Source organism: Peromyscus californicus, unplaced genomic scaffold (assembly GCF_007827085.1).
Source record: "Peromyscus californicus insignis strain IS unplaced genomic scaffold, ASM782708v3 Scaffold_10__1_contigs__length_136768540, whole genome shotgun sequence".
In the NCBI taxonomy this organism is placed as follows: Eukaryota; Metazoa; Chordata; class Mammalia; order Rodentia; family Cricetidae; genus Peromyscus; species Peromyscus californicus.
In genome coordinates, this window is record NW_026294391.1 from 117,224,083 (window position 1) to 117,240,160 (window position 16,078).

The window sequence follows — 16,078 nt, forward strand, 5'->3', positions numbered from 1 at the left end:
CTCCTGGCATCATTTACCTCCCATAAAATGGAGATATCAGTTACTACCTCACATTGGAAAAACGGACACTGGAAAACTCACATGATTCGTTATTGTAGTTTGTACATGAAGTACCCCCTTCCCAAGTGCCTATATTCCCAGAACTCAGGAGTTGGATACAGGAGGATCAAGAATTCCAGGAAGGAAGAAGTATGTAGGTCACCAGGGCACATCTTTGAAGAGTTTCTCTTGTTCTTGGATCCTTCCCAGCTCATTCTACTCCTTAGTTCATGTGAAGATAACAACTTCTTCCAGCCACATCCTTCTGCTACGGTGCTCTGTCTCATTACGTGCCAAGGAATAAGAACCAAGGGAGCAGGTCTTGAACCTCTGAAAGCAGGAGCCCAAAAAATTCTTCCCTCCTTTAAATTGTTCATTTCAGGTATTTTCCCATGGCAAAAGAAAGAGGATTCTCAATGAACCAGAAAGGGAAGCAAACTTCTTAACCCGTTAAAGAGCTCTAAGAAAAAAAATACATAGTTAATATCAACACTTAGTGATGGAAGGCTGAATACCATCACCCCCTCTAACAATGTGGGGAAAAAAGGCCAAGAAATCCACCCTCTGCATTTCTGTTCAATATTCTATTGGAAATCCTAGCCAGTTCAACAGTGCAAGAAAAAGAAATGCAAAGACACACAGATTCCAAAGAAAATTAAGCTCTGTACAGAGGTACATGCCTTTAATACTAGCACTTTAATCCCAGATGAATCTCTGTTCCAGGCCAGCATGGTCTATATAGTGACAATATGGCAAAAAAAGAAAGAAAGAAAGAAAGAAAGAAAGAAAGAAAGAAAGAAAGAAAGAAAGAAAGAAGAAATTAGTCCCTATTTTACAGTATAAGCCAGGCCAGGTTGCACAGACCTGTAATCTAAGTTAGGAGGCTGAGGCAAGGGGACTGTAATTTCACTTGTCTCAAAACCAAGAAAAAATATTTAGGGCTTTGTGATGATATTTTGTTTGTACTTTAACAAATAAAGCTTGCCTGAAGATCAGAGGGCAGAGCTAGCCACTAGTTAACCATAGAGGCCAGACAGAGGTGGCACACAACTTTAATCCCAACACTAGGGAGGTGGAGACAGGAAGTGATATGGCTGGGCGGAGAGAGGAATATAAGGCAGGAGGAGACAAGAGCTCAGCTCCCTTTCAGGCTGAGGATTCGATAGAGGTAAGAACCCTAGTGGCTGGCTGCTCTGCTTCCTCTGATCTTTCAGCTTTCACCCTGTTATCTGACTCAGGATTTTTATTGTTAAGACCAATTAGGATTCGTGCTACAGGGCTTCTGTTTGACCAGAGACAGGTGGATTTCTGTGAATTTGACAGTAGCCTGGTCTACATAGTGAGTTCCAGGCTAACCAGGGCTACACAATGAGACTGTCTTTAAAAAAAAATGGAAGGAAGCAAGAAAGGAAAGGAAGAAAGAAAAAACTTTTGAGGCAGGGTACAGTGGCATATGCCTTTAATACTCCCTCTCAGGAGGCAGAGGAAGGCAGCTCTCTGTGAGTTCACTGGGAGGCAGGGGAAGGCTGATCTCTGAGTTCAAGGCTATCATGGTCTATGTAGCAAGCTGCAGGCCAGCCAGGGCTACAGAGTGAGACTCCATCTCAAATAAAAAAAAAATACCTCCCCCAATTCTGGTAGCCATATTTTAAAGTAATAAAACATCCCCCATTCTGGTAGCCATATTTAAAAATAGGTAAAATCATTTTAAACAAAACAAAATAAAAAAATCTTACATTGTTTTATTTATTATTATTTATTGCCTCATAACAAAGAAAGATATATAAAATCAAAGTACTTGGTTGACAGTCTACCCACCCCCAACCCCCATTTTGAGACATGGTTTTATTGTGTAGTCCTGGCTAGCCTGGAATTAGCTATTTAGTTCAGTGTGGCTTCAAACTCACAGAGATACACCTGCTTTGGTCATTAGAGTGCTGGGATTAAAGGTGTGCATCTATGCTTGGACCATATGACCCTGAAATCCTCATACATAGCCCCACCTCCCCTCCTAGTGCATCTCTCCAAGTTCTGCTACCAGAAAAGATGGGGGTGCGATGGTAATACTATTAAGAGTATTTTCTTAGCCCAGCAGCGGCGGTGGTACACGCCTTTAATCCCAGCACTTGGGAGGCAGAGGCAGGCAGATCTCTGTGAGTTCGAGTCCAGCCTGGTCTACAAAGTGAGATCCAGGACAGGCACTAAAACTACATAGAAAAGCCCTGTCTCAAAAAAGAAAGAAAGAAAGAAAAGCCTAAAAAAAGTGTATTTTCGTTTTACATTTTAATTACATTTATTTATTTGTTTGGGTGGGGACATGTGACATAGTAAGGCCAACTTATGGGGGTCTGAGGAGAACTTGTAGGGCAAGTTAGTTCTCTTCTTCCATCAAATTCCGGTCCTAGGCTGACAGCAAACACCTTTACTCACTCACGGAGCCATTTCCCTGGGCATAGTTTGAGTCTTAGAAAATTCCTCCGAAGTGAGACTTCTTGAGGTTGAAATCACGAAGACGGTCTACCCTCCCCAACCTCGCACCACCTTGTTGCCACGCCCCCTCTGCCCCGCTGAATGAGGCAGAGCTTGACACATGGCTAAAATGGAGGGAAAGTTGGGCCTGTCTCTGGGCAAAGTGCGAGGAACGTGTGATACACACGCATGCGCACTGTGCCTGCTCTCCAACTGCCACTGCCAGGTGTCCTAGCAACAGAGTCTTGAGCCGCAGGCTAGCGAGACCCTGTAACAGTTCTTCTGGAAAGTTCTCACCCTGCCCACTCGTCGCTCCAGTTCCTGGTGACTAGTTGGCAGCAGTTAAGATGGGAACCAAGCTCTGCCTTGCCCTCCCAGGGCTAAGGTGGCTGTTGCGGCTCTGGCTCCTGTTCACCACCTGTGAGGCTTTCTACTTTCCGGGACTGGTTCCCATCACCTACTGTGAGGAGGGCCATCCCAACTCCCGCTGTCAGGTGAGGAGCTGGGGAAGGAAAGGCCCTAAGGGCATGGACACGGGCGATCCCATCCCAGGCCCACACTCTGGGCATGGCGCCATACTTCCTCCTGGCTTCTGGCCTCGCAGCGTCTCCACCTGCCTCCTAGCCCCTCCTTCGCCCTCCCTTGGCGGTGCCCAGCCCTGCCAGTGCGTTCCGCTCCTCCGAGGGCCCTCCTTCAGGCTCCTTGGCTCACTCTGGCTCCATTCTCTGCCTCTTGCCCAGCCACCAACTCCACTCTCCCCTTCCGAGGTGTCCTCTTTCCCGCACCGCCTCCCCTCCCTCTTCCACCTCCCGCCCCAAGCCCGCCCTCTTCTCTCAGCTTCTCTTCCTTCTTCCCCTCCCACTCACCCCTCCCCTCCAGATCCCGCCAGGCTCCCGCAGTCTTTCTGGCACCCTCACTTCTGGACTCTCACACTTTTCCTGTTCTGATCCTTGCTTGCTCCCTCTGGCCTCCCAGGTCCTTCAAGATCTATAACACTCATTCGTTGTCTACTTCTACAGGCCGGTGATACTGAATTTGCCACGCGGGACATTTAGTCAACTTTCAGGAAATGGAACTGTGTTCGCTGTGCCCAAGTCGTTCTTTTCCTCCCCTCTCCTCCTTCCTGCCTCCAGTGCTTTTTCAGTCAGGGTCTGAGCTTGTAGTCCATCCAGGCTTGCCTTGAACTTGGCATCTTTCCAAGTTTGGACTTCACAGATGTGTGCCTCTGTGTTCAACTTTTTATTTATTTTTTTTAATTTTGGAGACTTGGTCTCCTGTAGTTTAGGCTGCCATTTCCGTAGTGATCCGAATGTTATCTTGATTTATGGTGGGTTTTTTGTTTGTTTGTTTCTTTTTGGTAAGGTCTCACAGCAGCAGACTGGCCTTGAGGCCTTAAATTGGGCGTTTCAGTGAGCGCTTGCTGGGAAGACAGGCAGAAAGACATGCTCTGTGATGAGATCTGGTTTTGCTGAGTAACCCAGGATGATTCCTAACAACAGCATACCATGCTAGTGTTTTAAACCTGTAGAATGTTGGGATTGTATGCCCTCTTTGTTTATATTTTAAGAGAAAGTCTCCTTTGGTTAACAGAGTCAAAATCCATTTGCCTCTGCCTCTCATATGCTGGGATTACAGGGTGTGCCGCAACACCGGACTCGTGTATCTTTTTATTCTGTCATCATCATCATCATCATCATTCATTTTGGTTTTTCAACACAGGGTTTCTCTGTGTAGCCCTGGCTATCCTGGAACTCACTCTGTAGACCAGGCTGGACTCAAATTCATAGAGATCTTTGCCTCCTAAATTCTGTGATTCGAGGCATGTGCCGCCACCGTCCAACTCTTTTTATTTTTTAAATAGTTGTAATTAGCTTCATGCACCTTTCTTATTTAAACAACAGAACTTGAAGGTTATTTTATACTGTGATATAGCCCTCTAGCCTCCCGCTCCCACACTTTATCTTCCTTCGAGATTTTTTTACCTCTCCCTCTCTCCCCTCCCTCTTCTTTCATTCTTTCCCTTTTCTCCTCATTTTTTTTGCCTTTTCCTTCTCACTTTCGTTCTATTTTTCATTTTCGATGCCCCCCCCCCCCCGTGTCTCTTTTTCTTGCACTCACCTTTACTTTTTGTGCGTTTCTTTGTTACTGGTTCTGCTCTTTTTGTCCTTCTTCCCTGGTCGTCTTGTGGTTCCACTCCCTCTTTGTCTTTCCTTTCTGTTTCCCACAGGCTCATCCTTCTATTTTCCTGTCTGTCACTCATTCTCATTTTCTCCTTTGTCCTCCTCGTCGGTCTTCTGTTCTGTTCCGTGTGTCTTTTCCTTCTTTTTCACCTTCTCTTCTACTGTTTCTGTTCCTCGTTCGATACTTTCCTTTTTCCTTTCCCCCTTTCATTCTTTGTTTTTTTCTGTTCATTCCCCCTTCACCTCCTTTTCTTCTTTCTCTGTCTTGCTCTCTTGCTTTTCTGTTTCAGCCTTTCCTTTTCATTTCTTCATTATTATTTTTTAACCTTAGCCAATGTCTTTCATTTTTCTGTCTTTGTGTTTCTTTGTTTGTCTTTCTTACCCTTCTTTTTTTTTCTTCCTTGAAACTTTCATTATGTTGTATTTGTCTGAGACAGGGTCTCATGCATTCCAGGCTAACTTCCAGCTTGCAGTGGAGCCAAGGATGACCTTGGACTCTCTCCTCCAGTGTCTACCTCCCAAGTGATGAGAGTACATACAGGCATACTCCTGGCCTCTTCTGCCTTCTTCTCACTTTCCTTTTTTCTCTTTCCTGTCTGTATTCCTCCTGCTTTTCCTGTTTTGTTTGGTCTTTCCTTTTTTTCTCTCTCACTCTCTCATTGTATCTATTTCTCTGTCTTTTGGTTTCTGTATTTTCCTTTTTTCTCTGTTTCTTTTCCTTTCACATCCACCTATTCTTTCTTTTTCTCCCTTTGCTTTGTCTTCTCCAATTCTTTTTTGTTTCCTACTTTCCCCTCCTACATTTCACATTTCCTTCCTTTCCCCTTTCACTCTCCTCTCCCTACCCTCTGCCGCCTTTCCCCTCCCTCTTTCCTTCCTCTTTGCTTTTGTTTCCGGTTTTCTTTCACCTTCCCTCGTCTCGCCCTTCCATCATCTGTCCTCTCTCATCCCCTTTCTTTCTTTAACCCCCCACCACCTTTTTGTTTTTACAGACAGGGTTTATCTGTGTAGCCCCAGCTATCCTTGAACTCGTTCTGTAGACCATCCTGGCCTCGAACTCAGAGATCCACCTGCCTCTGACTCCTGAGTGCTGGGATTAAAGGAGTGTGCCACCACCGCCCCTCTCTTCTGTCTTGCCCCCTTTTTCTTTTCTTTTTTTCCCTTTCCTTTTCCTGTCTTGTTACATAGCTGAGCCTGGCCTGATACTTACTATGCAGACCAGGCTGGCCTAGAACTAACTCAGGGGTGATTTTCCTATTTGTTTCCTTCACCTCCTTTCCTTTTTTGTCTTTGCATTTCTCTATTGCTTCTCTTGCTCTGTCCTTTATTTTCTTCTTTTCCCCTTCTGTTATTTCTATTGTATCTTCCTTCTTCCATTGTCATGGCTTTTCATTTTCCCCCTTTTCACCTGTTTATCTACCACTTTTTTTAAAATTTGAATTTCATTTTCTCTCTGGTTTTATTTTCAATAACTCCAGTTTTGGGGAATCCAACTCCCTCTTCTGTCCTCCTTGGGGCAGGTGCAGCACAGACATACCAGCAGGCAAAACACCCATATATGTAAAATAATAAAATTTAAAGTATTTTAAAAAGCTCGTCAGAGAATTTCAGTATGTGTTTTTCTGAGAAAAGAATCAATTGCTTTTTATCCTATTCTGAAAGGGCTTTATAATTTTTTTTTAAAACATAAGCATGGTAGAAGCTGGGTTTGGTGGTTCACAACTGTAATCCCAGCACTCAGGAGGCAGAAGCAAGCAGATCTCTGTGAGTTCAAGGCCAGCCTGCTCTACAGAGTAAGTTCTAGGATAGCCAGGACTACCCAGAGAAACCCTGTCTCAAGCCCCTTCCCCACAAAAGAATGGTAGAGGTACTAATTTTTATTCATGCAGAGAACTCAGTTGTCTTAGTTGGGGCTCCTATTGCTGTGATAAAATACTATGGTTATGAACAACTTCAGGAGGAATTTATGACTGTGCAGTTGTAAACTGATGTTAGCAGCAATAGGTCAGATTATCTCTTAGTTGCTTTATTATGTGTTTTGGAAACACTACCTCATTATATTATTATTAATTCTTGCTCTTTCTTTAAGTCATCAATACAAGTGTATGCTGATAAATTTTACTCAGTGGAAACTATATTATCCTATGACTATGATAGGTAAGTGTAGCATATATGTTAAAAACACCTTCAGAGTTGTAGCTTGACTTTAAAACAGGAGAAAGTTTCATGTGGAAGTTTTTAGTGAATAGTGATGCTTTGTTTAGTAATGTTCTGTTTTTACATGATCAGTTTCAATATGACTTAATATTTGGAAAAAAGAAATTATATTATAAAAAAGTAAGATGTCATTTGGTGTTACTTTATTTCCACTAAAATCAAGTCTAATATTCATTATAAAGAAAGGCATAAATCTAGGGTTACAAGAGTATTTAAAGTGAATAAAATACCCTGGCTTCTCTTTTAAATGTACAAATCTTTTGCCTTTTAAAATACATACAAAATTTCTATGTATTTTATTTTTTACTTAAATCATCTTATATTTATAATAATTGAAAGAAAATTCTAATTCTTTTCATCTGCTATTTTATAGAAATATATGAGGAGGAGTTTGTTCTTTAAATTTGCTTTTTTTCTTTCCAAAAGAAAAAAAAGGGTTTCTCTGTGTAGTTTTGGTGCCTGTCCTGGATCTTGCTCAGTAGACCAGACTGGCCTCAAACTCACAGAGATCTGCCTGGCTCTGCCTCCCAAGTGCTGGGATTAAAGGCGTGTGCCACCAATACCTGGCTAAATTTGCTTTTGGTTGTGAGCCTAGCCTTTAAGGGCTGAGCCATCTCTCCAGCCCTAAATTTGCTTTTGATCAGAACTAATATTTATGGTTTCTGAATATATTGAGTTAGAATTAATATGGACTTGAAATTGTTGTTTTTCTTATTTTTGTGTAATTTGAAATTTAACCCACAAAATGTTGTGAGTTTTTTTAAATTATCATTTCCCATGTTAAGAAAAGTCTAGAGCTGTAAAAAGAGCCTTTAAATAATTCATTTAGCAATTACATACTCTAATGAGAAATGTATAGTGAGGTACATAGTTCATAAATCCTAGGTCACAGTTTTATTTGCAGTTGAATGAAAACGAAGAAATAAAAAGGAAAAGAAACATGAATGTGACTGCTCCTAGGCATGGTGGAGGTAGATATGTGGGAGAACATAGGCAGAGGCAGAGACAAGGACATCTGGGAGAATCCATAGTGAACGGACCAGACTGAGCTGTTCCACGTGGGGAGAGGGGAAGAGGAGAGGGGGGCAAGGGGAACCAGGCACAGCAGTTAGGAGGCCCAAAGGTAGAAAGACAGTGGGCAACCAATGTGGTTGAATTCTATAGGGAAGTATGGCCCAGCCCCTGGGCTGGAGAGTTCAGTAGGGGATGGGCATGCCAGCCAGGAGGGCCCTGTAACAGGTAGGGACTGAGGGATGCTGGGAGAACCTGGCAGCCAGAGTCTGCTTTGGTATGTTATATAAGCACCTCAGCCATTTGTCCCAGGTTGGAAACCTAACAGCAGTTTTGTTAACAATAGAGGCTACATGAGTTATAAAGACTGATTTCTTGCTGAGTTTTAAAAATCTTACTGGAACTTCCTCTTTCTTAGCTTTGACTTCTGCCAAGATTCTTTGAAGAAAACACCCTCTGAGACTCTTGGAAAAATCCTATCTGGAGAACAAATAGTGTCATGCCCTTACAAGGTTATTCTGCTGATCTTATTAGTATATCTTATTTTGAAAGAACTTTCTCAAAACTATTTAAAATCGAATCTTTGTTTTTAAAGGGAGAGAAAGAAAAAGAGAACCTCATGCTGATATAGAAATCTGTTAAAATGTCTGCAGTAGCTGGGTGCATCCATATAAAGGAGAGACAGAGACAGAGACGTAGAGATAGAGACAGAGATAGGGAGAAAGTGTGTGAGAGAATGTTATTGGGAGTGAAGTCTGGGCATCACATACACTAATCAGGTGCTTTACCATGGAACTTTGGTCCCAGCCTTTTTTTTTTTTTTTTTTGAGAAAAGTTCTATTGTGAGGCTCAAGTTAGCCTTGGAACATTATATGTAGCCCAGGCTGTCTTATAACTCGGGAGACTTCTCTTGAAAGCTGAGGTTATAGATGTGGCCACCAGATCCAACCTTTTTCTTGCTTTTCTTTTTCTCCTAAAGAGAGTGTCAACAACCTATAGCCCAGATTGTCCTGAAATCCACAGCAATCCTACCTAGCATCATGAGTTCTGCTATTGCAAGTGTGAGCCATACTTCCTAGCTCACATAAGGTTTAATTTTGAGGTGTTTGTTTTTTGTTTTGTTTTGTTTTTACTTTATAAAGAAAAGCTGTGACTTTATTATACTGTTCATATTTGGGGTAGGGTGATATAAGAAGATGAAACTGGATACCCAATACACATTTATTTTACCTTCAATATCTTAATGAACAAGAGACTAAGATTATCTCAAAACATCAACAACAATTAAAAGTAAAACAAAACAACAAAAAACATAAAAACTAGGGAGAAGAGATAGCTTAGTTCTTAAAATGCTTGCCTCCAAGCTTAACAACTTGAGTTCAGTTCCTAGGATGCACATGATGGAAGGAAAGAACTACAAGTTGTCCTCTGATCTGCCACACATGAACTGTGACATGTGTGTGCACACACGTAACAAAACAACTGTAATGAAAAAGAAAAGAGGCCTGCTTAGTCTCACAGTTCTGGAGGTGTAAGGCTCAAATAACATTACACTAGCTCTGAAAAGGGCCCTTTGGCTTGCATCACAAAATGGTAGGCATAGGTGTATATTTTCCCTTTTTAAGGTCACTGGGATTCAATTATGAAGACCTTACTGTAATAGCTTAATCTAGTCACTTTCCAAGTGGCTCCAATGAAAACACTGCAGAGTTAAGTGACTTTTTAAAATCACTAATATATGACTTCAGGAGTTAAAGTTAATAATAACAAGAATGATAAAAAGAATGATGCTATATTAGTTTGTGGGAACAAATTGTAATTAAACCTTACAATATAATATGGGAAGACAAGTTCTTCCCTTTAGTTCTAAAAGGATGTTGTGTATGACTAGAGTAATAACAGTTCAAAACTAAAACCGAGAGGAGAATGATGATATATTTATGTCTTTGAAGGAAAAAAATGTACCTGTAAGTTAAATTACTTACTTGGTGACATTTGACTTACAAATTTACCAAATTTCTTAATATTTTCACTTTTTGTAGTTTTCTTTTAACAAAGAAGAAACATGTAGAAAAGTTTGTGTAAAATCTTATACTCCAGAAAATGAAGATCAAATGAACAAGCTGGCTTTTTTGAAGGAAGGAATAAGACAGAATTACAATCATCACTGGTAGGTTTGTTATCTTCTTTTTTACTCTTTCTGAAAGTAATTTTAATAGACATATAAATTATATTCTATTTTTGTGATTTGAGTTTGATTAAAATTGAACTTAAATATGTATAAGATAACATTTTTGTTGCTTGATATGAAATGCTTGTTAAACCTCTTATTTAAAAACTATTCTTGTCTAGGGTTATTGGTAACACACGAGTAATATGGTGCTATGACATGGAAGATGGAGAACACTATTGTGAATCAGGATTTCCAATAGGATGTTTTAATATCCCAAGTGGCCAATTGAAAGGCCCTTGCCTGGTTAATGTAAGTATTGCCAACTTACAATGAGAGTACAAGAATGTTGCTTCATTTATGTTTTACTTTATATTTTACTCATTTAGAAAACATTAATGGGACACCATCTAGGCTGTGTGCTATGTGTTTGGGGACACAAGAACAAATATACTTTGTTTCTGTTCTATATTCTGTCTCTGTCTTTTTAAATTTATAGTCTTAAGTAGAGGAAATATGCTTGTAAAGAAATCAATGCAACAATATGTGGGGAATTGGGGCCAGTGGAGGCAGAAAAATGGAAGGGTAAACATTTGTAGTCAAGAAATTAATGTGATCAAAAATTTGGAAGTGTGAAATAGCATACTGTATCTGGGAGACTTTGAGTAGCTGAGCATGAGTCTGTCGCATAAGGTTAAGATTTACAGCTATAGGAATAAATAAAAAGGAGTTAAACAGAAGCCAGCCATATGCTAAGGAAACTATGACTGCATACCAGTGACTGTGCCATCAATGTTGTTGGTTATGTCATACTCAGTGATTAATTCTCACAACAGTTATTCTGCTAGAGCATAGAACTGCAGTTTTATAGATGAGAAAGCTGAATCTCAGGAAGACATGTGACTTGACTAGGATCATAACAGTTGGAAAGTAGCAGAGGTCATACCTTAACAAAGACCTTTTATCTTTTTTATTATTTTTTAACATGACAAAATAAAATAAAAGATAAAACAAAAACCATCACATCGAGGCTGGACAAGGCAACCCAACAGAAGGAAAGGAGTCCCAAGAGCAGGCACAAGAATCAGAGACACACTTACTTATTCACATACTCAGGAATCCCATAAAAATACTAAGCTGAAAGCTATAATACATATGCAGAGGACCTGGTGCAGACCCATTGTGGGCCGCCCTACATTCTTTCCACCTCCTCTTCCATGGGGTTCCCTGAGCTCTGGGGGAAGCAGGGAGGGGTTTGATGGAGTCATCCTATTTAAAGCTATGTGTTACAAGGACTCTCTCTCTCTCTGAGTAATGTCTGCCTGTGGGCCTCTGTGTTTGTTCTCATGTGCCACAGAAGGAAGCTTCTTTAATGATGACTAAGCAAGGCACTCATCTATGAGTATAACAGAATATCATTAGGAATCATTTTATTGATACTTTTTTTAGACCAGTAGCATTTGGCTTTACTCTAGGTCTCTGGGCTATCTAGTCTATGGTTCTTGGTCACCCAAGCAGTGTTGGGCGTGGGTTCCATCTTGTGGAGTGGGCCCTTAAGTCAAATGAAGTATTGGTTGACTACTTCCCTAAGTTCTGTGTCACCATTGCCCTCACATATCTTGCAGGCAGGAGAGATTGTAGGCCAATGGTTTTGTGGCTGGCTTGGTGTTTATATTTCTCTTTTGGTAGCCTGCAGTGTGCAGCTGGAGAGCTTCTCTCCAGGTCCCACCAAGCCCCTGCAGTCCCACAACCCAAGTATAAAATAATCACTCAGACGCTTATATTACTTATAAACTGTATGGCCATGGTAGGCTTCTTGTTATCTACTTCTTCTATCTTAAATTAACCCATTTCTATTAATCTATAAGTTGCCACGTGGCTCGTGGCTTACCGGTACCTTACATCTTGTTTGTCATGGCAGCAGCTGGCAGGTCTCTCCCTTTGCCTTCCTGTTCCCTCAATTCTCTCTGTTAGTCCTGCCTATACTTCCTGTCTGGCTACTGGCCAATCAGTGTTTTATTTATACAGAGCGATATCCACAGCAGCAGTGTACTGAGGTCCCATGCTTTTGAACTGTGTCTTATGGCTCTCAAACTATTTTTCTTTTCTTTTAAATGAGAGAGAATCTCATGTAGCCCTAGTTGGTCGTCTTGCTTCTACCTCTTAAGTACTGGGATTACAGGTGCGCATCACCATATGTGGCAGCTTTTAATGTATTTTGTGTAGAAACTTTCAACAATGGTTAGGGATAAAGGGGAAGGGCGAGGAAGAGTATAGACTAACACCTCAGTTTCTGGCTTGGTTGTCTAGCTGCTAGTACTCTTGTTTCTTTTTGGTATGAAGGGTAGTTTAGAGAAAATCTCAGTCATTCATGTACTACTATGGTGACTTTTGCCATATCTGATGACACTTGTATTATTTACCTAGTTTTTACTTTTTTGTTTTGTTTTGTGAGACAGGTTGAACTGGAATTCACTATGTAGCCCAGGCCAAACATAATTTAAGGAAGTACTCAAGTTTAACAATTTAAAAATAAGATTTTTTTCATTTTTAAGAGGTATTTTAAAAATAGCAGAGCAGAGTAGCAAGCTAGAAAGAGACCTAGGTACTCATGGAAATATAGATTTATCATAAAGGCGATATGTCAGATCAACAAAGACAATTTTATAAATGGTATTTGTACAAAAAAGTCTTTGAAAAATTCTGTAGGTGGTCTCCATCAAAATCCTTGTACTCACTGGGCCTGTTGGCGAACACCTTTAATCCCAGCACTCAGGAGGCAGAGGCAGGCAGATCTCTGTGAGTTCGAGGCTGGCCTAGTCTACAAAGAGAGTTTCAGGATAGCCAGAGCTGTAACACAGGGAAACCCTGTCTAAAAAAACCAAAACCAACCAACCAACCAACCAACCAAACAAGCAAACAGACAAACAAAAACAAAAAAGTCCTTGTATTCAAATGCAGTTCAAGTGAATGGAATCTGAATTTGTTTTTTTGTTGTTTGTTTGTTTGTTTGAGATAGGGTCTCATGTATCCCAGACTGTCCTTCAACTCACTGTGTAGTCAGCCGTGACTTTGAACTTATCTTCCTGCCTCTCCCCAAAAGGTGGGATTACAGATGTGTGCCACCATCTTAGCTTTATATAGTGCTTGGGGTCAAACAGGCACTTTGTGCATGCTAGGCAAATACTCTACAACTGAGCTGCATCCATAGCCCAAATACAGTAATTTGTAAACCACATGGTGTTTTCACAGAAACTACTATGGGATGTGCACACTCTCCACCCTGTCCACCATACACAAAACAGATAAAAATCAAATACAATTTTAAAAATCATAATGGTTTAATTATAGAAAACAGAATTTTAATGGTTCCTACTATCATTCTTCAGCATGTAAGTACCAAAATAGTATATCTTTGGATTATACTGTGTTAGAATGTTTGATTATAAAACTTACTGTTTGAAGGTATGGAGATGTGACTCAGTAGAGTACTTGCCTAGCATGCACAAAGCACAGGGTTTGAATTTCCACACTGTACAAACTAGGAATTGTGGTATATACCTGTAATTCTAGCACCTGAGAGGTAGAAGTAGAAGGATCAAGAGTTCCTTTACTATATAGCAAGTAGGAACCCAGCCTCGGCTACATGAGATGCTCTATTGGAAAAATATGTGGTTTGAGTTGCTGACTTGAGTTTCAGAAAACAATCCTTTGCATGTCTATTTTATATACCTAATATACTCAAGGTCATGCAAACATTTCTTGGATGAAAAAATGGGTCAAATGGGTGGAGAAAGTAGGGCAAGGGGGATGACTCAGCAGGTGAAAGCAGTTACCGTGTAAGCCTGATGATCTAAATTGCTACTCTGGAATCCATGGAAAAGTGGCATGTCTGCAATCCTTGCATTTGTATATTAAGATGGGAGGCAGAGACGGGGAATGTCCCAGAGGCTCGTGAGCATCTAGCTCACAAGCTATACACATTGCTATACACAGTGTAGCAATAAGAGACTCTTCTTCAAAACAAGGTAGAAAATGAAGGAAAATTAATAGGAAAGAGAGGAAGGAAGGAAGGAAACAAAGAAAAAAGAGAAAAGTTAAAAATAAAAACAACACAGGGTCAAAGGCTAGAACCAACTTCCATACACTGTGGCATGTGCATGTTCTCTTGCTTACCCACTCTCACACATATCATACACATCTGCAAAGATAAATGCATTTTTAAAAGAGTGACTAAAGTTTAATAAGCCCTGTCCTTATCATGTCTAGTGCCTGTAGTTCCAATACACTGGAAAATGAAGCAGGAGAACGGCTATGAGTTTGAGGCTAGCCTTGGCTACTGGCTTAGTTAGGATTTCTATTGCTGTGATACACACCACGTCCAAAAGCAAGTTGAGGAGGAAAAGGGGAGGAAAGGGAGGAAAGGGAGGAAAGGGCTTTTTTGGCTTGCACTTCTTATTGTTCATCACTAAGGAAGTCAGGGCAGGAACTCACACAGGGCAGGAAGCTGGAGTCAGGAGCTGATGCAGAGGCCGTGGAGCAGTGCTGCTAACTGGCTTGCTCACCCACTATTTTTTTTTTTTTTTTTTGGTTTTTCAAGACAGTTTCTTTGCGTAGCCCTGGCTGTCCTGGATCTCACTCTGTAGACCAGGCTGTCCTCAAACTCACAGAGATTGGTCTGCCAATGCCTCTCGCGTGCTGGGATTAAAATTGTGCACCACCATTGCCTGGCTTCAGCCCGCTTTCATTCATTCTTTCTTTCTTTCTTTCTTTCTTTCTTTCTTTCTTTCTTTCTTTCTTTCTTTCTTTCTTTCTTTCTTTCTTTCTCTCTCTCTCTCTCTCTCTCTCTCTCTCTCTCTCTCTCTCTCTCTCTCTCTCTTTCTTTCTTTCTTTTTTTAAGGTTTTATGAGACAGGGTTTCTCTGTGTAGCTTTGCACCTTTCCTAGAACTCACTCTGTAGCCCAGGCTGGCCTCGAACTCACAAAGATCCACCTGGCTCTGCCTCCTGAGTGCTGGGATTAAAGGTGTGTGCCACCACCACCCAGCTTCATCCCTCTTTCTTTTTTTTTTTTTTTTTTGGTTTTTCGAGACAGGGTTTCTCTGTGTAGCTTTGCGCCTTTCCTGGAACTCGCTTTGGAGACCAGGCTGGCCTCGAACTCACAGAGATCCACCTGCCTCTGCCTCCCGAGTGCTGGGATTAAAGGCGTGCGCCACCACCGCCCGGCTCATCCCTCTTTCTTATAGTGTCGATCTGACCAACAGGTAGGGCAGAGGCAGGACCAGTCCAGTCAGTCTCTCCCTGGGGCTGAGCGGGATGATGAGTGTCAACCCCCCCCCCCCTCAGTCCACCAGAGAGAAACACACTGGGCCGGGAGTCTTGTTGAAGCAGGAGTGAACTTATATAGGTGGGGGGAATGGTGAGGATAGCAGGCCAATGAGATGATGCCATCTTAGCAGTTACTAGGCAGAGGCGATTCTAGGTCGGGTAGTGCTGAGTCACTTGTATGTGGAAGTCATGTCCCAGGACAGGTTGCCAAACTCGAGCTAGGCTCAGGAAGTTACACTGGGCCTCACGCCCGGGCCTTATGGGGCCCAACATTACAGAACCTAAGACTACCATTCACAATGTGCTGGGCCCTACCTCATCAGTCACTAATTAAGAAAATGCCCTATTGGTGGATCTTATAGAGGCAGTTTCTCAATTGAGGGTCCCTCCTTTCAGGTGACTCTAGCTTGTGTCAAGTTGACATAAGACTAGGACAGCCAAATAGGGAGTCTCAGGCTGGCCTGAGTGAAAGGATGAACAGTGCTGGTTGCTCCGCGGGAAAGTCATGGGCCATGGCTACCAGAGTGAGAACGGGCTTTATCAGAAAAAAGAGGGGATAGGAGGGAGAAGCCAGGCCTGGCGGAGGGAACAGAGAGAGGAAACACAGGAAGAGGACAAGTGCAGAGATAAAGCGTGGGTGTCCATGTGAGGCTTTTTAAGGCAGAG

At 41.7% G+C, this 16,078-nt stretch overlaps 1 protein-coding gene across 1 annotated transcript in view; it reads left to right on the forward strand.

Annotated features, from left to right (window-relative positions):
- The first annotated feature begins 2,855 nt into the window (after positions 1 to 2,855).
- LOC128117716 (transmembrane 9 superfamily member 2-like) overlaps positions 2,856 to 16,078 on the forward strand; it is a 58,112-nt gene continuing 44,889 nt past the window's right edge. Inside the window, exons 1-5 of the mRNA XM_052749951.1 lie at positions 2,856 to 3,002; positions 6,778 to 6,845; positions 8,335 to 8,428; positions 9,959 to 10,086; positions 10,269 to 10,398. Of these exons, the coding sequence (XP_052605911.1) occupies positions 2,856 to 3,002; positions 6,778 to 6,845; positions 8,335 to 8,428; positions 9,959 to 10,086; positions 10,269 to 10,398 (567 nt within the window). The remainder of the gene's footprint in view (positions 3,003 to 6,777; positions 6,846 to 8,334; positions 8,429 to 9,958; positions 10,087 to 10,268; positions 10,399 to 16,078) is intronic.